The 23,690-nt window shown below is 43.5% G+C and overlaps 1 protein-coding gene across 2 annotated transcripts in view; it reads left to right on the top strand.

Moving 5' to 3' along the window:
- Positions 1-23,690, top strand: part of LOC120048023 (LIM domain-binding protein 2-like) — a 106,771-nt gene that overhangs the window by 13,634 nt on the left and 69,447 nt on the right. For both annotated transcript variants that reach the window (XM_038993694.1, XM_038993693.1), the window contains exon 2: positions 17,089-17,191. In XM_038993694.1, coding sequence (XP_038849622.1) covers positions 17,089-17,191 — 103 coding nt within the window. The remainder of the gene's footprint in view (positions 1-17,088; positions 17,192-23,690) is intronic.

The raw sequence follows: 23,690 nt of genomic DNA, 5'->3' as shown, positions 1-23,690 counted from the left end.
CTCCAGTGATGATCCATGGCAAGAAGCCTCCAGTGATGATCCATGGCAAGAAGCCTCCAGTGGTGATCCATAGCACGAAGCCTCCAGTGATGATCCATGGCAAAAAGCCTCCAGTGATGATCCATGGCACGAAGCCTCCAGTGAGGAGTCACGGCACGAAGCCTCCCACAACGGCCTACAGTCCGGAGCCTCCAGCGACGGTCTCCAGTCCGGAGCCCGCAACAAAGGTCCCCAGTCCGGGGCCCGCAACGAGGGTCCCCAGTCCGGGGCCCGCAACGAGGGTCCCCAGTCCGGGGTCGGCGACGAGGGTCCACGCACCAGAGGTGCCACCAAAGTGGGGTGAGCCAGTAGTGGAGCGGGGTCTGCGTCCCGCACCTGAGCCGCCACCGCGGATAGATGCCCACCCAGACCCTCCCCTATAGGTTCAGGTTTTGCGGCCGGAGTCCGCACTTTTGGGGGGGGGGGGTACTGTCACGCCCTGACCTTAGAGAGCCTTTTTATGTCTCTATTTGGTTTGGTCAGGGTGTGATTTGGGGTGGGCATGCTATGTTTTGTTTTTCTATGATTTTCTATTTCTATGTTTTGGCCGGGTATGGTTCTCAATCAGGGACAGCTGTCTATCGTTGTCTCTGATTGGGAACCATACTTAGGTAGCCCTTTTCCCTCCTTTCTTTGTGGGAAGTTAACTTTGTTTGTGGCATATATGCCTTAAGCTTCACGGTTGGTTTTGTATTGTTTATTGTTTTTCTCTGCGTCATCCTAGTAAAAAGGAATATGTACACTCACCACGCTTCGCTTTGGTCTACTTCATTCGACGGCCGTGACACAGGAATTGTGAAAACTGAGTTTAAATGTATTTGGCTAAGGTGTATGTAATCTTCCGACTTCAATTGTAAATGTGATATTTCAGTTTTTTTTTTTTTTTCATTTGGGGTATTGTGTGTAGATTGATGAGGGGAAAAAACGATTTAATACATTTTAGAATATGGCTGTAATGTAACAAAATGTGGAAAAAGTTAAGGGGTCTGAATACTTTCCAAATGCACTATATATAATAAACTCAGCAAAAAAAGAAACATCCCTTTTTCAGGACCCTGTCTTTCAAAGATAGTTCGTAAAAATCTAAATAACTCCCATGCTTGTTCAATGAACCATAAACAAATAATGAACATGCACCTGTGGAACAGTCATTAAGACACTAACAGCTTACGGACTGTAGGCAATTAAGGTCACAGTTATGAAAACTTAGGACACTAAAGAGGCCTTTCTACTGACTCTGAAAAACACCAAAAGAAAGATTCCCAGGGTCCCTGCTCATCTGTGTGAACGTGCCTTAGGCATTCTGCAATGAGGCATGAGGACTGCAGATGTGGCCAGGGCAATAAATTGCAATGTCCGTACTGTGAGATGCCTAAGACAGCGCTACAGGGAGACAGGACGGACAGCTGATCGTCCTCGCAGTGGCAGACCACGTGTAACAAGACATGCACAGGATCGGTACATCCGAACATCACACCTGCGGGACAGGTACAGGATGGCATCAACAACTGCCTAAGTTACACCAGGAATGCACAATCCCTCCATAAGTGCTCAGACTGTCCGCAGTAGGCTGAGAGAGGCTGGACTGAGGGCTTGTAGGCCTGTTGTAAGGCAGGTCCTCACCAGACATCACCGACAACAACGTTGCCTATGGGCACAAACCCACCGTCGCTGGACCAGACAGGACTGTCAAGAAGTACTCTTTACTGACGAGTCGAAGTAATGAGCGTTACACCGAGTCCTGTACTCTGGAGCAGGATTGATTTGAAGGTGGAGGGTCCGTCATGTTCTGGGGCGGTGTGTCACAGCATCATCAGATTGAGCTTGTTGTCATTGCAGGCAATCTCAATGCTGTGCGTTACAGGGTAGACATCCTCCTCCCTCATGTGGTACCCTTCCTGCAGGCTCATCCTGATATGACCCTCCAGCATGACAATGCCACCAGCCATACTGCTCGTTCTGTGCGTGATTTCCTGCAAGACAGGAATGTCGGTGTTCTGCCATGGCCAGCGAAGAGCCCGGATCTCAATCCCATTGAGCACGTCTGGGACCTGTTGGATCAGAGAGTGAGGGCTAGGGCCTTTCCCCCCAGAAATGTCCAGGAACTTGCAGGTGCCTTGGTGGAAGAGTGGGGTACCATCTCACAGCAAGAACTGGCAAATCTGGTGCAGTCCATGAGGAGGAGATGCACTGCAGTATTTAATGCAGCTGGTGGCCACACCAGATACTGACTGTTACTTTTGATTTTGACCGCCCCTTTCTTCAGGGACACATTTTTCAATTTCTGTTAGTCACATGTCTGTGGAACTTGTATATGTCTCAGTTGTTGAATCTTATGTTCATACAAATATTTACACACGTTAAATTTGCTGAAAATAAACGCCGTTGACAGTGAGAGGATGTTTCTTTTTTTGCTGAGTTTCTTTTTATATATTTTTTTCTCTGACATGTTTCGACCCACCATTAACATGTCTGCGACCCACTTTGGATTGCGACTGATACTTTAAGAAAGGTTTTTGAGAAAGGTCAATAGTTTTTGACCCCAAGACTGATGCTAATCCATGATCCCATATAATAGTTACATGTCTAACTCCAAAAGACAAGGTTTTGCCCAAACAATGTGCTGGGCCGACTAGCAGGAAGCTTGGACAATGGTCCCACCTTTTTCCTGTCACTTTCCTACAGTTCCCATAGTCCCAACCAGGGTATAGATAAGACACAGGGACCTATTCCATTCACTTCCTGTTCCATTTTTTTCAGTTTGATAAATGTCTTTCCTTCATGGTCATAGTGATGAATGTGGATGTGGATGATGTATTGTATTGTATTGTATAGCCCACAAACATGGCTGTCCCTAATTGATTCCTTCTATGCAATTTATCTTGTTAGTTCATTACGAATAGCATACAATTGTATAAGGCAAATTATTCTCTCTGACATAGTAGAGATTAGGTGATGACCGTTATGTAGAACGGCCATATACAGGCGAGGTAATTGTCAATATGTCAGAAGACCACACTGCTGACTATTCCCACCAGAAACATAGGAAAAACATATGAAGACAGCTTACAGCTGGAGTTAAATGTATTGGCATAATCACTAGGCTCTTCTTCACTGACTCAAAACAATGTACACTGATTTCAGGAGATCAGCTGATGAACTAAACACTATACCAATGTTACCACAATACTCACAAAGCGATATGAGTAAAAGTGGCGTTGAGTTTGATGAGGCAACCAGCTGCGTGTTTATTGGTCCAATTAGTGCATGCTGATGTGTTGTCTAGGACCCACTGATGCATTGTGGGTAGTGGCCATCTGAAAGCACAGTGGCTTTTCAAGGACACAGCATTTCTCTAGAATTTGCATAATGTAAGGATGGTATCCCTAAAGCACCTACAATTCCTGTTTATTACTACTTTGTACCACGGTAAACAGCTTTAGAAACATATATCAGCATTGCTAACTGTACAGGCATACGGAATTAAAGTACATTATAATGCACCATTCGTATTATAGTTTGGATAATGAAAGTATCTTTTCACTTCTTATACTGTATACACTTTAGAAATGTACACAACCTTGAAAATGTCTCTACGCATCACCACCATGTTTTTCACACATTTAAAGGGAAATTCCGCCACTTTTCAACCTCCTTCATTATCTCCAGCACCAAATCAGTGTCTACATATGTGAAAACAGCGTGTTTCTATGATCTGTGGTTAAAAATATAAGAAGAAAGGTCCTAAAAATACTTCTCTGTGACGTCACAGGGTAGGATTTAAAGTAAGAAAAACAGTGATTTTCAAAACCTGCAACGATTTTCTAGCCAAAGGGAGGTTATTTTCTTACCCCCCATGTCACTGCAAATCTCATAGTATTTGAAAACTACCGTTTTTTAAATATCTTAACTTTTTATGATGTCATCTGGTAGAACTTTATATTTTTTTCTACAAAACATAGAAATGCACTGTTTTCACATATTTAGACACAGGGCTGGAGATAATGAAAATGAAGTTGACAAGTGGTGGATTTGCACTTTAAGCCATTATGCTTCGTATCCCCAGGGCCTTCTGAAGTATAATTCTCATAGAGAAACAGGCAGGGTCTGATCCATTCATTATTTGAATGGGATTGCAGAGGTTAATTATCCAAGGTTAGACCCCAGACACAACCACTCACTATGGTGGCCACTCTCTCATACAACAGAAAAAGGAGAAAATACCATTTAACTAAAGCATGCTGGGAATATTATTGTTTCAGATTGAAATGTACTGACATTGTGCTTCACTTCATGGAGTGTTTGCCAAAAGCAATAAGAGTATGTGTGTGTGTGTGTGTGTGTGTGTGTGTGTGTGTGTGTGTGTGTGTGTGTGTGTGTGTGTGTGTGTGTGTGTGTGTGTGTGTGTGTGTGTGTGTGTGTGTGTGTGTGTGTGTGTGTGTGTGTGTGTGTGTCATCCATTTATAAGTGTGTGTTAATAAAAGCCCCAGGTCTGTTGTTATTTAGTGACAATCCCCACAATGGTGTCCCACTAATCCTTTAGCTAGCCCATATATCTATCCTCACTATGGTGTCCCACTAATCCTTTAGCTAGCCCATATATCTATCCTCACTATGGTGTCCCACTAATCCTTTAGCTAGCCCATATATCTATCCTCACTATGGTGTCCCACTAATCCTTTAGCTAGCCCATAGATCTATCCCCACTATGGTGTCCCACTAATCCTTTAGCTAGCCCATATATCTAGCATCACTAGATGTCTTGCTCCCAGACAAACTAAACAACTTCTTTGCTCGCTTTGAGGACAATACAGTGCCACCGACACAGCCCGCTACCAAAACCTGCGGGCTCTCCTTTACCGCAGCTAACATGAGTAAAACATTTAAACGTGTTAACCCTCGCAAGGCTGCCGGCCCAGACGGCATCCCTAGCCGCGTCCTCAGAGCATGCGCAAACCAGCTGGCTGGTGTGTTTACGGAGATATTCAATCAATCCCTATCCCAGTCTGCTGTTCCCACATGCTTTAAGAGGGCCACCATTGTTTCTGTTCAAGAAGAAAGCCAAGGTAACTGAGCTAAACGACTATCGCCCCGTAGCACTCACTTCCGTCATCATGAAGTGCTTTGAGAGACTAGTCAAGGATCATATCACCTCCACCCTACCTGACACCCTAGACCCACTCCAATTTGCTTACCGCCCCAATAGGTCCACAGACGACGCAATCGCAATCACACTGCACACTGCCCTAACCCATCTGGACAAGAGGAATACCTATGTAAGAATGCTGTTCATCGACTACAGCTCAGCATTTAACACCATAGTACCCTCCAAACTCGCCATTAAGCTCGAGACCCTGGGTCTCGACCCCGCCCTGTGCAACTGGGTCCTGGACTTTCTGACGGGACGCCCCCAGTTGGTGAGGGTAGGATACAACATCTCCACCCCGCTGATCCTCAACGCTGGGGCCCTACAAGGGTGCGTTCTCAGCCCTCTCCTGTACTCCCTGTTCACCCATGACTGTGTGGCCATGTACGCCTCCAACTCAATCATCAAGTTTGCAGACGATACTACAGTGGTAGGCTTGATTACCAACAATGACGAGACGGCCTACATGGAGGAGGTGAGGGCCCTCTGAGTGTGGTGTCAGGAAAATAACCTCACACTCAACGTCAACAAAACAAAGGAGATGATCGTGGACTTCAGGAAACAGCAGAGGGTGCACCCCCCTATCCACATCGACGGGACAGTAGTGGAGAAGGTGGAAAGTGTTAAGTTCCTCGGCGTACACATCACGGACAAACTGAAATGGTCCACCCACACAGACAACGTGGTAAAAAAGGCGCAGCAGCGCCTCTTCAACCTCAGGAGGCTGAAGAAATTTGGCTTGTCACCAAAAACACTCACAAACTTTTACAGATGCACAATCGAGAGCATCCTGTCGGCCTGTATCACCGCCTGGTACGGCAACTGCTCCGCCCACAACCGTAAGGCTCTCCAGAGGGTAGTGAGGTCTGCACAACGTATCACCGGGGGCAAACTATCTGCCCTCCAGGACACCTACACCACCCGATGTCACAGGAAGGCCAAAAAGATCATCAAGGACAACAACCACCCGAGCCACTGCCTGTTCACCCCACTATCATCCAGAAGGCAAGGTCAGTACTGGTGCATCAAAGCTGGGACCGAGAGACTGAAAAACAGCTTATATCTCAAGGCCATCAGACTGTTAAACAGCCATCACTAACATTGAGTGGCTGCTGCCAACATACTGACTCATCTCTAGCCACTTTAATAATTAAAAATGTATGTAATACATGTATCACCAGTCACATTATACAATACCACTTTATATAATGTTTACATACCCTACATTACTCATCTCGTATGTATATACTGTACTCTATACCATCTACGGCATCTTGCCTATGCCGTTTGGCCATCGCTCATCCATATATTTATATGTACATATTATTTTTAATTCCTTTACACTTGTGTGTAAAAGGCAGATGTTGTGAAATTGTTAGATTACATGTAAGATATTACTGCATGGTCGGAACTAGAAGCACAAGCATTTCGCTACACTCGCATTAACATCTGCTAACCATGTGTATTTGACCAATAAAAATTTATTTGATTTGATTTGACGAAAGTGTCCAACTAATCCTTTAGCAACCCCTAGATTCTATCCTCACTATGGTATCCCACTAATGCTTTAGCTAGCCCATAGATCTATACTCTCTATCCTTTAGCTAGCCCATAGATCTATCCTCACTATGGTGTCCCACTAATCCTTTAGCTAGCCCATAGATCTATCCTCACAATGGTATCCCACTAATCATTTAGCTAGCCCATAGATCTATCCTCACTATAGTGTGCAACTAATCCTTTAGCTTGCCTATAGATCTATCATCAATTTCCTTTAGCTAGCCCATAGATCTATCCTCACTATGGTGTCCAGATCTATTCTCACTATCCTTTTGCTGGCACATAGATCTATCCTCACTATGGTGTCCCACTAATCCTTTAGCTTGCCCATAGATCTAGCATCACTATAGTGTGCAACTAATCCTTTAGCTTGCCCATAGATCTATCATCACTATAGTGTGCAACTAATCCTTTAGCTAGCCCGTAGCTGTATCCTCATGCTGGTGTCCCACTGATCCTTTCGCTTGTCCATAGATCTATCCTCACTATGGTGTCCCACTTATCCTTTAGCTAGCCCATAGATCTATAATCACGACAGCATCCAACTAATCCTTTAGCTAGCCCATAGATCTATCCTCACAATGGTGTCCCTCTCATTCTTTAGCTAGCCCTTAGATCTATCATCACTATGGTGTCCCACTAATCCTTTGGCTAGCCCATAGATCTATCCTCACTCTGGTGTCCCACTAGTCGTATAGCTAGCCCATAGATCTATCCTCGCATTGGTATCCCACTAATCCTTTAGCTAGCCCATAGATATATCCTCACTATCCTTTAGCTAGCCCATAGATCTAATCTCACTATTCTTTAGCTAGCTCATAGTTCTATCCTCACTATGGTGTCCCACTAATCCTTTAGCTAGCCCATAGATCTATCATCACTATGGTGTCCCAAAAATCCTTTAACTTTCCAATATATCTATCATCACTATAGTGTGCAACTTATCCATTAGCTTTCTCATGGATCTATCCTCACTATGGTGTCCCACTGATCCTTTCGCTTGTCCATAGATCTATTCCCACTATAGTGTCCCAATAGTCCTTTTGCTAGCCCATAGATCTTTCCTCACTATGGTGTCCCACTAATCCTTTCGCTAGGCTATTGAGCTATCCTCGCAATGGTATCCCACTAATCCTTTAGCTAGCCCATAGATATATCCTCACTATAATTTACCTAGCTCATAGATCTATAATCACGATAGTGTCCAACTAATCATTTAGCTAGCCCATAGATCTATCCTCACTATGGTATCCCACTAATCCTTTATCTAGCCCGTTTATATATCCTCGCAATCCTTTAGCTAGCCCATAGATCTAATCTCACTATCCTTTAGCTAGCTCATAGATCTATCCTCACTATGGCGTCCCACTAATCCTTTAGCTAGCCCATAGATCTTTCCTCACTATGGTGTCCCACTAATCCTTAAGCTAGCCCATAGATCTATCCTCACTATGGTGTCTCACTAATCCTTTGGCTAGCTCAAAGATCTATCCTCACTATGGTGTCCCACTAATCCTTAATCTAGCCCAAATATCTATCCTCACTTTGGTATCCCACTAATCCTTTATCTAGTCCATAGATCTATCCTCACTATGGTGTCCCACTAATACTTTTGGCAGCCCATAGATCTGTCCTCACTATGATGTCCCACCAATCCTTTAGCTAGCCCAGTGATCTATCCTCACTATGGTGTCCCACTAATCCTTTGGCTAGCTCAAAGATCTATCCTCACTATGGTATCCCACTAATCCTTTATCTAGCCCATAGATCTATCCTCACTTTGGTGTCCCACTAATCATTTCGCTAGCCCATAGAGCTATCCTCACTATCCTTTAGCTAGCCCATAGATCCATAAGCACGACAGCATCCAACTAATCCTTTAGCTAGCCCATAGATCTATCCACGCTTTTGTGTCCCAGTAATCCTTTAGCTAGCCCATAGATCCATAATCACAACAGCATCACACAATTCCTTTAGCTAGCCCATAGATCTATCCACGTTTTTGTGTCCCAATAAACCTTTAGCTAGCCCATAGATCTATCCTCACTATGGTGTCCCACTAATCCTTTCGCTATTTCATAGAGCTATCATCACTATTTGGTCCCGCTAATCCTTTTGCTAGCCCGTAGATCTATCCTCACTCACCTTTAGCTAGCCCAAAGATCTAGCATCACTATAGTGTCCAACTAATCATTTAGCTTGCCCATATATCTATCCTCACTGTGGTATCCCACTAATCCTTTAGCTAGCCCATAGATCTATCCTCACTCTGGTGTCCCACTAATCATTTAGCTAGCCCATAGATCTATCCTCACTATGTTGTCCCACTAATCCTTCAGCTTGCCCATAGATCTATCCTCACTGAGCTGTCCCACTAATCATTTCAGTTAGCCCATAGATCTATCCTCACTATGGTCTCCCACTAATCCCTTAGCTAGCCCATATGTCCGTCCTAACCATGGTGTCCCAATGATCCTTTCGCTGAACCATAGATCTAGCCTCACTGTGATGTCCCACTAATCCTTTATCTAGTCCATAGATCTATCCTCACTATGGTGTCCCACTAATCATTTAGCTAGCATTTGATCTATCCTCACTATCCTTTAGCTTGCCCATAGATCTATCCTCACTATGGTGTCCCACTAATCCTTTCAGCTAGCCCATAGATCTATCCTCACGATGGTCTCCCACTAATCGTTTAGCTATCTTAAATATCTTTCCTCACTATGGTGTCCCACTAATCCTTTAGCTAGCCCAAAGATCTACCCTCACTATGGTGTCCCACTAATCCTTTAGCTAGCCCACAGATCTATCCTCACTATGGTGTCCCACTAATCCTTTAGCTAGCCCAAAGATCTATGCTCAATATGGTGTCCCACTAATCCTAAAAATAGCCAAAATATCTATCCTCACTATGGTCTCCCACTAATCCCTTAGCTAGCCCATATGTCCGTCCTAACCATGGTGTCCCAATGATCCTTTCGCTGAACCATAGATCTAGCCTCACTGTGATGTCCCACTAATCCTTTATCTAGTCCATAGATCTATCCTCACTATGGTGTCCCACTAATCATTTAGCTAGCATTTGATCTATCCTCACTATCCTTTAGCTTGCCCATAGATCTATCCTCACTATGGTGTCCCACTAATCCTTTCAGCTAGCCCATAGATCTATCCTCACGATGGTCTCCCACTAATCGTTTAGCTATCTTAAATATCTTTCCTCACTATGGTGTCCCACTAATCCTTTAGCTAGCCCAAAGATCTACCCTCACTATGGTGTCCCACTAATCCTTTAGCTAGCCCACAGATCTATCCTCACTATGGTGTCCCACTAATCCTTTAGCTAGCCCACAGATCTATCCTCACTATGGTGTCCCACTAATCCTTTAGCTAGCCCACAGATCTATCCTCACTATGGTGTCCCACTAATCCTTTAGCTAGCCCACAGATCTATCCTCACTATGGTGTCCCACTAATCCTTTAGCTAGCCCAAATATCTATGCTCACTGTGGTGTCCCACTAATCCTTTATCTAGCCCATAAATATGTCCTCACTATGATGTCCCACTAATCCTTTAGCTAGCCCATAGATCTATCCTCACTTTTGTATCGCACTAATCCTTTATCTAGCCCATAGATCTGTCCTCACTATGATGTCCCACCAATCCTTTAGCTAGCTCATATATCTATCCTCACTATGGTGTCCCACTAATCCTTCAGCTGGCCCATATATCTATCATCGCTATGGTCTCCCACTAATCCTTTAGCTAGCCCATAGATCTATCCTCACTATGATGTCCCACTAATCCTTTAGCTAGCCTATATATCTATCCTCACTATGGTCTCCCACTAATCCTTCAGCTGGCCCATATATCTATCATCGCTATGGTCTCCCACTAATCCTTTAGCTAGCCCATAAATCTATCCTCACTATGGTGTCCTGCTAATCCTCTAGCTAGCCCATAGATCTATCCTCACTATGGTGTCCTGCTAATCCTCTAGCTAGCCCATAGATCTATCCTCACTATGATGTCCCACTAATCCTTTAGTTAGCCCATAGATCTATCCTCACTATGGTGTCCCACTAATCCTTTAGCTAGCCCATATATCTATCCTCGCTATGGTCTCCCACTAATCCTTTACTTAGCCCATAGATCTATCCTCACTATGGTGTCCCACTAATCCTTTAGCTAACCCATAGATCTATCATCACTATGGTGTCCCACTTATCCTTTATCTAGCCCATAGATCTATCCTCGGTATGGTGTCCCACTAATCTTGTAGCTAGCCCATTGATCTATCATCACTCTAGTGTCCAACTAATACTTTATCTAGCCCAAATATCTATTCTTACTAATGCTTTAGCTAGCCCATATCCGCTCACCAACCATTTCTAAACTCATCAACCAAGAATTCACTAAATGGGACAAACACCAAATTGAGACTGCATGCAGAATTCTGCAAAAATATCCTCCTTGATCAACGTAAAACATCAAATAATGCATGCAGAGCAGAATTTGGCTGAACCCGCTAATTATCAAAATCCAGAAAGGAGACGTTCAATTCTGCAACCACCTAAAAGGAAGCGATTCCCAAACCTTCCATAAGAAAGCCATCACCTACAGAGAGATGAACCTGGAGAAGAGTCCCCTAAGCAAGCTGGTCATGTGGCTCTGTTCACAAACACAAACAGACCCCACAGAGCCCCAGGACAGCAACACAATTAGACCCATCCAAATCATGAGAAAACAAAAGGATGGTTCCTTGACACATGGGAAAGATTTAACAAAGAAGCAGAGCAAACTAGAATGCTATTTGGCCCTAAACAGAGAGTACACAGTGGCAGAATACCTGACCACTGTGACTGATTCAAACTTAAGGAATGCTTTGACTATGTATCGACTCAGTGAGCATAGCCAGCAAGATTTGTGACCTGTTGCCATACGAAAAGGGCAACCAGTGAAGAACAAACACCATTGTAAATACAACCCATATTTATGTTTATTTATTTTCCCTTTTGTACTATTTGCACATCGTTACAATACTGTATATAGACATTATTCTTTTGGAACTTCTGTGAGTGTAATGTTTACTGTTAAGTTTTATTGTTTTTTTCGCTTTTGTTTATTATCTACTTCACTTGCTTTGGCAATGTTAACATTGCCAAAGCAATGGGAGAGTGTGAATGAGAGAAAAAGAGAGAGAGTGTGTGAGAGAAAGAGAGAGGGGGGAGATAGTGCCTTGTTGACCCTGGTTCTACTCTCACTCCCTGAAGGCCCCTCACAGTACAGGATTATCTGCTGAGGTCATTCAGCCTGCTGAGTGCGACTAATCAGAATCGGTCTCACACACACGCGTGCAAGTACTCACACACACCAAAAAGAAATGCACAAAGCTTTAGACAGCCATGCAATTTCTCTCTCTCTCGCTCTCTCTTTCTCTCTCAATTCAATTCAACTCAACTCAATTGAAGGGCTTTATTGGCCTGGTGCCTACCTGCCGCTAGGCAGGTAGCCTAGTGGTTAGAGTGTTGGGCCAGTAACTGAAAGGTTGCTGAATCGAATCCCTGAGCTGACAAGGTAAGTATCTGTTGTTCTGCAGCCGGTAGGCTGTCATTGTAAATAAGAATTTGTTCTTAACTGACTTACCTGGTTAAATAAAAAATGATATGTTTACATTGCCAAAGCAAATTAAATAGATAATAAACAAGAAAAAAATTAAAAGTAAACATTACACTCACAAAAGTTCCAAAAAATAAAGACATTTCAGACTATTCTTATATATATATAATTTAAAAAATCTTCACATTTTTCCATTTATATTTTCCAACGGGGGGTATACATTTGGGGGGGGTTCTTGCCTGAGTAGCCTTGTTTCACTGCCAAAAATATAATTATTATGTGCAAATAGTTCAAGTACAAAAGGTAAAATAAATATGGGTTGTGTTTACAATGGTGTTTGTTCTTCACTGGTTGCCCTTTTCTTGTGGCAACAGGTCACAAATCTTACTGCTTTGATGGCACACTGTGGTATTTCACCCAATAGATATGGGAGTTTATAAAAACTGCGTTTGTCTTCAAATTCTTTGTGGGTTTGTGTAATCTGAGGGAAATATCTGTCTTTAATATGGTCATACATTTAGCAGGAGGTTAGGAAGTGCAGCTCAGTTTCCACCTAATTTTGTGGGCAGTGTGCACATTGCCTGTCTTCTCTTGAGAGCCAGGTCTGCCTACTGTGGCCTTTCTCAATAGCAAGGCTATGCTCACTGTGTGTCTCTCTCTCTCTCTCTCTCTCTCTCTCTCTCTCTCTCTCTCTCTCTCGCTCTCTCTCTCTGTGTCTCTCTCCCCCTCCCTGTCTCTCTCTCTTTCCCTGTCTCTCTCTCCCTCACTCACTCTCTCTATCTCTCTCTCCCCCCTTCTCTCTCTCTCTCTCTGTCTTTCTCTCTCTCCCTCTCCCTCTTACCCCTCCCTTTCCCTCTATGTCTGTCTCCCCCTCCTTCTCTCTCTCTCCCCACCCTCTCTCTCTCTCTCTCTCTCTCTCCATCTCAGTCTCCTTCTCTCTCTCTCCCCCCCTCTCTCTCTCTCTCTCTCTCTGCCCCCCTCTCTCTCTCTCTCTCTGTCCCCCCTCTCTGTCTCTCTCTCTCTCTCTCTCTCTGCCCCCCCCCTCTCTTTCTCTCTCTGTCCCCCCCTCTTTGTCTCTCTCTCTCTCTCACACATACACATTTCTCAACCAGCTCATCCAGTGCTGTCCCAGTGGAGTCCTCGTCAGTCACGTGTGTGACCATTGTTGTTAGTGCAGGTATTCCCAAACTGGGGTACGCGCAATGCCGTGGGGGGTATGCCAAATAAAAATGTGATTCACATTTTTTTTTTATGAGATTTTATTTTTTACTTATATAAAAAAATATATAATTTCTTCTCATTTTTCTGTTTATATTTTCCAACGGGGCTATACATTTGGGGGGTTTTCTTGCCTGAGTAGCCTTGTTTCACTGCCAAAAATATAATTAAACCATCTAGTGTTCAGCGAAATAACAGCACAATGTCAAATAAATTCCACTAACGGTCCGTGTGTAGCCAAACGTAGCTGCTGCTCATTCCGTTTGCTCGAAAATTGATGAATGGTTAAAAGAAGTAAGGCCATAGAGACACATACCAGCTCTACTGGTAGTACTGCTACTACCAGCAGTACTACACCTGTGTCGACGACACAAGTCTCTCTGCTTCCACGAGCACATCCAATGCTAGCATCAGTAATTCTACATTTGTTGTTAGCCCAGCTAGCATGGACATTGACAGTTGTGAATCTGATGCAGCTGAAGAGCTACTGCCCCCTCACCGAACAACTGACAGGGACGTTGGACCGTCGAAGAGGCGCAAATATGATGAGAACTACATTGATTTGCGGTTCACTTATATTGGGAGTAGTGCCTTTCCTCAGCCACAGTGTGTTATATGTGCAAAAGTACTATCTCACAACTCGATGAAACCTTCAGTCTTGGGAAGAGATTTAGAAACAAAACATTCCAATTTAAAAAATAAGCCTTATAAACTTATGAGTAGTACGACATGTATAGAACCAACAGATACCATTAATTAGAAGGGGCTAGAAGCGTCTTATATGGTGAGCTACCAAGTGGCTAGAACAGGCAAGCCCAATACTATTGTGGAGTACTTAAATCTTCCTGCTGCCGCGGATATGGCTGGGACAATGCTGGGGTAAAGGCCAAAAATACTATACAGATAATTGCGTCATCAAACAACACTGTTTCACGATGCATAAATGACACGGCAGGAGATGTTTTGAAACAATTACTGCTTCGCATACAAGCCAGTGAATTCTACGTGTTACAGCTGGATGAGTCAACAGACGTGGCGGGCCTGGCACAGCTCCTGGTATATGTCTGTTACGTTTATGGGGGGTCAATTAAGGAAGACACCCTCTTTTGCAAAACACTGGAAACCAGGACAACAGGAGAGGATTGACACAGTATTGACACGTTTTTTTTATTTATTGAGAGACGAGCTTAAAGTTTTCTTTACTGACCATCATTTTCACTTGTCTGACCGCTTGCATGATGACGAGTTTCTTACACGACTGGCCAATCTGGATGATGTTTTTCTCACCTGAATGATCTGAATCTAGGATTACAGGGACTCTCCGCAACTATATTCAACGTGCGGGACAAAATTGAGGCTATGATTATGAAGTTGGAGCTCTTCTCTGTCTGCTTTTAACATGGACAACACACAGGTCTTTCCGTCATTGTATGATTTTTTTGTGTGCAAATGAACTCAAGCTTACAGACAATGTCAAATGTGATATAGCGAAGGACCTGATTGAGTTGTGTGCGAAATTACGCAGGTACTTTCAAGAACGGATGGCACAAACAACTGGATTCGTTATCCCTTTCATGCCCTGCCTCCAGTTCACTTACCGATATCTGAACAAGAGAGCCTCATCGAAATTGCAACAAGCGGTTATGTGATACATTTTATTTAATCAGAAGCCACTACCAGATTTCTGGATTGGGCTGCGCTCAGAGTATCCTGCCATGGCAAATCGCGCTGTTAAGACACTGATGCCCTTTGCAGCCACATACCTATGTGAGAGTGGATTCTCGGCCCTCACTAGCATGAAAACTAAATACAGGCACAGACTGTGTGGAAAATGATTTAAGACTGAGACTCTCTCCAATACAACCCAACATTGCAGAGTTATGTGCATCCTTTCAAGCACACCCTTCTCATTAACCTGTGGTGAGTTATTCAGCATTTTTGATGAACAAATAAAGTTTTATATGTAAGATGGCTAAACAAAGAGTAAAATGATTGATTATCCTTATATTATTATTTGTGCCCTGGTCCTATAAGAGCTCTTTGTCACTTCCCACGAGCTGGGTTGTGTCAAAAACTCACACTCATTCTTATGTTTAATAAATGTATCGTATAGTGTGTGTGTGGCAGGCTTACAATGATGGCAAAAAACTACATTTGAGAGTGCGCTGACCCTGGTGCTAGAGGAGGTACACAGCTGGAGGTTGAATATTTGAAAGGGTACGGGACTATAAAAGTTTGGTAACCTCTACTCTAGTGGAATCCTGCTGCGCTAGGCATCCATGCCCCTTATCCCACCACCATACCACCCTGTCCTCCTGTCCCCTGGGGGACTCAATCCGCTGACAGTTGCCTGGCACAAGCCCAATCACACACACCATTCAGGGACTCCTGTTGAGTCAATCATCACTACTCCCAGTGTGCTAGTAGAATGCAATGATGGTGCAGCAGTGGGCGTATCTGGGTCAGAATTAAGAATCATAGTTTGCTTGCTCTAAATTTGGGTAGTGGTGATGCAGCAAAGATAACAAATATGTGACTGTGCAGAAATGGACAGATGAGAGTGTATAATTTTTCATAGGAGAAAACCGCACTTCTAGTATGTATCCAATATCCAATGAGAATCAGATTAGCGTGTGTTGGCTACAACATTGTTAACACCTCCGATACAGCAGTACAGTTTAACTCAATCTGTAATTGATTGAATCCCAGCCGTTAAGGTATCATAGGCCTATCCCTAGGTTTATCACTAATCTATGACCCAGGGATGTTGATGCTACTTCACCAGCGGACGCTCTATTCCCAGGTCATAATCACGTATTGATTCACCTTCAAAATGAACTGCAGAAGTTCTATCCCCTCCCTCTCTCCCTCCATCCCCTCTTTCCCCTCCCTCTCCTCCCTATATCACACACACGCACACACACACATACACACACACATACACACACACACACACACACACACACACACACACACACACACCTCAAGACCTGCAGATATGAAGCACATTGAGTTGTTCTTCGAGGTCCTTGGGGTCAGCACATATTGGACTTGACGCTAGGCGACATTGACATGGATAATTGTAAAAATCTGGAAGGGTCTAGCGATCCCTCAGTGGAGCAACGAAGGAAAGCCTCTCAATCTGTCCTAACATGTCGGGTGAAATCAACATCACGCGTCACATGGGGTTGTCCGCGGTTACGGTACATTATCTGGTAAATGATGGTGTCATGTTCCCCGGAGTGGCAGGTGGAAGGGTACAACGTTTTGCCTGTTAGTGATAGCAAAGTGATTTCAATATCATGTTGTTGTGTACAGTGGTGGATGTCCTGGGTTGATGCGTGATGTACTTATCATGGAGAAAAGAGATTTTGGGGGAATACGTAGATAGTATAGAATCTGTTGTTTCCATATAATATGTTCTGTGCAACAAAGCAAATTGTATGATAATATTAGAACTGTTTCAATTATTGATCAACTTTCTTCTCTCTCTCTCTTTCAGGAGAGTGACAGTCTGTGGTGGGATGCGTTTGCCACGGAGTTCTTTGAGGAGGACGCCACCCTGACCCTCTCCTTCTGCCTGGAGGATGGACCAAAGAGATACAGTAAGACTACACTGCCCACCTGCTTTACCAACTGTCCCCTGTTCTGTTCAGTAGCTCACTTCCTACCTACTGTCATGCCTTTCTCTAGCGTAAGGGACAGATCGCAATTTAGTGGGGGGAGGTGTGTTCCAAAATAGGGAAGGGTTTTTTGCTTTGGAGAGGGTTGTGTTTAAAAAAAATTGGGCACAGGGGAGGGTAGTGCGTTTTTCCCAAGGCTTACATTCGCTCTTTTGCAGATTTTGCTATATATTTCTTCCATCCTAGCCACATTTCCTAATCTGCTTGCATGCACCTTTTCCTATGTCAAGGTGTTTTGGTACTTCCCTTATGCACTATACTTTTCCCTGTACTAACTTTTACTATTCCACAGGTCAGTATAGTCTACCAGTCTAACTATCTATCCTGCCCTCCATCCACCATTCATAGTGACAATAGTGGTAGGTGGATCGTTGTCCAGATCTGCTGTAGGCTAACTTGCAATCATACCACACATAACAAATATTACAAGCTACATAATTTTTTTTAATGAATCGACAAGAATAAATAGGAATAGCTAATAGACAGCGGAGATACCAGGTGCATCATTGCGCATGAAAGAACAGTGAAGGCATGAGACAAAGCAAAATAATATTGTTTAGGGACAGTACAATCATCCTACCTCGACTAGACTACAACACAATAATGCAATGAACAATTTAATTATTGTTTTCAAGTGAGTACAACATTCTAGCCTACTCTAGGGTGCAATGAAAATGTCATTTGAGTAACGGCGCAAAAGCCGTGCTATTTGAATGTTTCATTTGATTTGGATCAGTTGTGGGTCTACTCTGGACAATGTGTTAGGTCTAGGAAGGCACAGTAGTAGGCCAGTCTGGCTGTAGTTTTACTTCTGATACTGAGATGCGCTGTCTGTTGCAGATCATCATTCTCCCAAGTCGTCCTATAATAATGTGGCCACATATGCTCCCAGCAGGCCCAGTTATTCAGGAAAGCTTAACACACGCTCTGCCTCCTCTACAATCCTAGCGGCTATTCCTCATGCACCTAGAACGCTTCAATATAGCCTAAATATAACTTTTTAATATTAACTTTTATATGTGGTATTAACACAACCAGTCACAATGTTTTAATCTGATTAGGCTACTTCAAAAGTCTCCTGTAAGCATACACACGCTCCTATATCTAGGGTTTTGTTCTGGTGATGTGATGATCAATGCTTGGATGCCATTTGACAAATACATATTATCTTGCACTTTTGTCAATAATTATCTCATCATGTAGTAGGCTATAACTGCACTGTGTCTGCAAGCTGTTGGCCAGAGTGCACGTGACAATACCAGAGTTGGCACATTCGCTATACCTACCAACAGTTTTTATGACAAAACCATCAGTACGCCAAGAGTTGAAAATGCGATGGAAATCCATTTAACTTGTATTTTTTATTCGGTACATGGGAATTTTACCTCAAAAAGTATTTTTATGTTCACTACGTATTTATACACAGACTTTTATCTGCAACAAGTATATTTGATGGAAACACAACTCTGATGGGAAAATCCTCCAGGGTTTCCCTTATTGCAGCTTTTGGTCAATGAAAAAATAAAAGCAAATAAATAAAATTGTAGCAGGCCAAATTGTCGAGGAGAGGCTGTCTATACATTTTCATTGACTAAATTAAATTCGATCTGTCATTTTTAATTGTGTGCTCCAAATTTAGTTTAAGATAGGTTATAAGTAGGTCTGTTGTAAAATAAGTATAATTAGCATATTTCTGTCATTTGTTGGTTATAGTAGGCACTTGACTTTGCTGGTAATTGCTGCAATATATCCTGTTCATAACTTTTGTGAAGGTTTAAACCAGTTCACAAGTGTTTTGTTTCATTCTGTTGAAACATTTTCTGTTGCCAAAATGAAGTTCCAACTGTACAGTGCCTTGCAAAAGTATTCACCCCCCTTGGCGTTTTTGCTATTTTGTTGCATTACAACCTGTAATTGAAATTGATTTTTATTTGGATTTCATGTAATGGACATACACAAAATAGTCCAAATTGGTGAAGTGAAATGAAAAAAATAACTTGTTTCAAAGAATTCTAAAAAATAAAAAACGGAAAAGTGGTGCATGCATATGTATTCACCCCCTTTGCTATGAAGCACCTAAATAAGATCTGGTGCAACCAATTACCTTCAGAAGTCACACAATTAGTTAAATAAAGTCCACCTATGTGCAGTCTAAGTGTCACATGATCTAAGTATATATACACCTGTTCTGAAAGGCCCCAGAGTCTGCAACACCACTAAGCAAGGGGAACCACCAAGGAAGCGGTACTATGAAGACCAAGGAGCTCTCCAAACAGGTCAGGGATAAAGTTGTGGAGAAGTACAGATCAGGGTTGGGTTATAAAAAAATATCCGAAACTTTGAACTTCCCATGGAGCACCATTAAAACAATTATTAAAAAATGGAAAGAATATGGCACTACAACAAACCTGCAAAGAGAGGGCCGCACACCAAACTCACAGACCAGGCAAGGAGGGCATTAATCAGAGAGGCAACAAAGAGACCAAAGATAACCCTGAAGGAGCTGCAAAGCTCCACAGCGGAGATTGGAGTATCTGTCAATAGGACCACTTTAAGCCATGCACTCCATAGAGCTGGGCTTTATGACAGAGTGGCAAGAAAAAAATAAGCAAACACGTTTGGTGTTCGCCAAAAGGCATGTGGGAGACTCCCCAAACATATGGAAGGAGGTACTCTGGTCAGATGAGACTAAATTTGAGCGTTTTGGCCATCAAGGAAAACACTATGTCTGGAGCAAACCCAACACCTCTCATCACCCTGAGAACACCATCCCCATAGCATAGTGGTGGCAGCATCATGCTGTGGGTGTCACGGCTGTCGTAAGAACGGGACCAAGGCGCAGCAGACTTGCAGCTGTAATTGCTGCAAAAGTAAAGTATTGACTATGGGGGTGAATAGTCATGCACGCTCAAGTTTTCTGTTTTTTTGTCTTATTTCTTGTTTGTTTCATAATAGTAAATATGTTGCATCTTCAAAGTGGTAGGCATGTTGTGTAAGTTGTGTTGTGGGGTGGCAGCTAGCCTAGTGGTTAGAGTGTTGGTCAAGTAACCAGAAGGTTGAAAGATCGAATCCCTGAGCTGACAAGGTAAAAATCTGTCGTTCTACCCCTGAACAAGGCAGTTAACCTACTGTTCCTAGGCCGTCATTGAAAATAAGAATTTGTTCTTAACTGACTTCCCTAGTTATTAAATAAAGGTTAAAAAAACATAACATGATACAATCCCCCAAAAATCCATTTTAATTCCAGGTTGTAAGGCAACAAAATAGGAAAAATGCCAAAGGGGGTGAATACTTTCACAAGCCACTGTAATGTTGTGTTTGCAGCAATATAATAGCCTGCTCATATTTTCCCTATAAACAATTGCTTGACTTACTTTTGATATGTGACCCACCACCTGGATTCAGTACTATATAACCAATTTGTGTTTTTTTACATTGGATAAAAGCAGAGACTCAGAGATAGAAATTGGCATATCATACACTACAGTTGAGAAACAATGGGAAAGTAATTATGCTTTGAAAGTTGATAAACTTGTAACCTCACTTCTGAGAAAATGTCCCTTGAATGTTTTGGTACACATACTGGAGAGCTCTTCTTTGTCTACACCCATTCAACATCGTTCACACCCTCTTAAGCTTTTGTCCCACCCATCTCTTTAAGGATTCACATGTGAGGGCATGTGCTAAACAGAGTTGGCAGTGTAGTAAACAACCAAAGATTTCAAGACTAAAAGGGGTAAAAGTAGTAGCCTATAATAAGGAAAAACTCTGGGTAAAAATTCACTTCATCCAGTCCTTGGCCTATATCAAAATCTGACTTTGAATAATATTACTACACAGATCATACACATAACTGAAAATGTAGCTAGACTCTTACCCGTATACCTAGACCATTTAACTCTGTTTTGTTTGTAGATATATCTTGTTTGGCCAGTGTTGTGTCAAGTCACTCCGGTTCACACTGACCGTGGGGTGTGCCGAAAGTAGCCCATCGCAACTTTTTCCAACTGATCTGTCGATAGCACCTGCTAAAATCAGGGCATCAATGTTGAGGAAAGTAGCAAAACTTCTGTAGTTCTTGATGGTTAATGTTATATATTTCAAAACATCCGCGGTATGAATTATCATATACACATACAGAGCAGCTCACGTTATAGACAGAAGCATGCTACATGGCAGACCAATCTGAACTTCTCTCTGCATGTCCAGCCCATCCATTATCTCAGACAATCATGGCAAGGGGGAAGGTTCCTGACTTTTTCCATGGCTAAACCAACTAGGCTCATAATAAAAATGTATTATTTGTATTTACAGATGGAATACAAGTTTGTTATTAAGGCACATAAAAGTTACCATGTTCTAGAAGGCATTTCTGCCCCAAAAACACATTTCGATAAAAACAAATACATTTAAAAGCCTCTCCTGTGAAGTAGTGACTTGCGACATACGCCTAGCTTTCTGAAACGGGTTACAAGTTTAAAAACTTTTGTGAAGATTTGGTGTGGCTATTATTAAGCTTTAGCTACTGCAAGCCTATGATATGAAGGCAGTGTGCACCCGTGCTCAAACTGACTCAGACAGTTGAACGTAAGGTGAGTAATAATGTTTCAGGCCTTCCAGAGTTGCTCCTATAATCTAATATAATGCTTATCTTTATATAAATATTTGGATTGAAAATTAACGAATTACCCTCCTTCTGTACGTCTATGTCTGTATAGCAGACGCATTAGCCACCTGACATAAAGAAATGCATGTTGGTGTCGTAGCATGCCGCCAACATATCTCTATCTTTCTGGGGCTAGCCATAAGCTTCTCTTCCTTCATATAGTCTTAGTTTAAATATTAATATCATACAGTGGACACCTAAGCCTATAGGTCTATGTATGCAATGCCCTGATGCATTTAGTGCTCAAATCTCTGACAGTTGAACCGTGAGGTGGACAATTATTGTTATGGGAAAGTACCCTAAAAAACATAAATAGGCTATAGAATTTGGCATATGCTACATCGAAACACAAGGAATAGTGTTTTTGCAATTTGTTATAGGTATAAGATTTCAGGTATGACCCAGATGCAGACAGTGTCGAAGAAACAAAAGTTTATTTCTAGTACAGGGGCAGGCAAATGACAAAGGCAGGCAGAGGTCAATAAGGGTGCAAAAGGTCCAGAACGGCAGGCAGTCTCCGGGTCAGAGCAGGCAGGGGTCAATAATCCAGTGAGATGGGGCAAGGTATAGAACGGCAGGCAGGCTCAGGGTCAGCGCAGGCAGAACGGTCAAAACCGGGAAGGACTAGAAAACAGGAGCAAGAACAAACAGGAGCAGGGGAACAAAACGCTGGTAGGTTTTACGAAACAAAGCGAACTGTCAACAGACAAACAGAGAACACAGGTATAAATACACAGGGGATAATGAGGAAGATGGGCGACACCTGGAGGGGGGTGGAGACAAGCACAAAGACAGGTGAAACAGATCAAGGTGTGACAGTAGTCCCCTCTCTAGGGGCGCCACCTGGCGTCCTACCTGTGCACATACCTGGTTGACCAGGGTGCCGGCGTTGGAAATCCACGATGAGGCCTGGGTCCAGGATGTCCCTAGTGGGGACCCAGCACCTCTCCTCCGGGCCATAACCCTCCTAGTCAACCAGGTACTGGTACCCCCTGCCCCGAGGTCGAACCTTCAGGAGACGCCTCACCGTGTACGCGGTTGGCCATCGATGAGATGGGGGAACAGGGGTGGGCCTGAAAACAGGAGACAAAGGGCTGGGAGACATGGGTTTAACTCTGGACACATGAAAGGTACGCTGTATACGGAGGGTACGGGGCAACAGAAGACGAACAGCAGAAGGGCTGATGACTTTGGAGATGGGAAAAGGGCCAATAAACCGGTGGGAGAGTTTGCGGGATTCCACCCCTAGGGGAAGATCCCGGGTGGACAGCCATACCTTTTGCCTGAGACGATACCGAGGAGCCAGGGTCCGGTGGCGATCCGCTTGTCGTTGATACCTGGAGGTGGTCTTGAGGGCCGACCGGGCTTTCCTCCAGGTACGACGACAGCGGCGGACAAACATCTGGGCCGAAGGTATGCCGTCCTCTTCTTGCTCAGGGAAAAGCAGGGGCTGATACACCAGGGAACACTCAAAGGGTGATAGACCCATGGCAGAGCATGGAAAGGTGTTGCGGGTGTAATCAACCCACACAAGCTGCTGGCTCCAGACCAGGGAGCGCAGAGTAGTTTCTAGGTCCTGGTTGGCTCGCTCCGACTGGGCGTTGGACTGGGGGTGGAACCCGGAGGACAGGCTGGCCGATGGCCCAATGAGGGTGCAGAACGCCTTCCAGAACCGGGACGAGAACTGAGGACCCCGGTCGGAGACCATGTCTACTGGCAGTCCATGGATCTGGAAGACATGCTGCACCATGAGCT

Source organism: Salvelinus namaycush, chromosome 5 (genome assembly GCF_016432855.1).
Source record: "Salvelinus namaycush isolate Seneca chromosome 5, SaNama_1.0, whole genome shotgun sequence".
Lineage (NCBI taxonomy): Eukaryota > Metazoa > Chordata > Actinopteri > Salmoniformes > Salmonidae > Salvelinus > Salvelinus namaycush.
The sequence above is the reverse complement of the archived record's forward strand: the minus strand, read 5'-3'. Positions and strand labels throughout refer to the sequence as shown.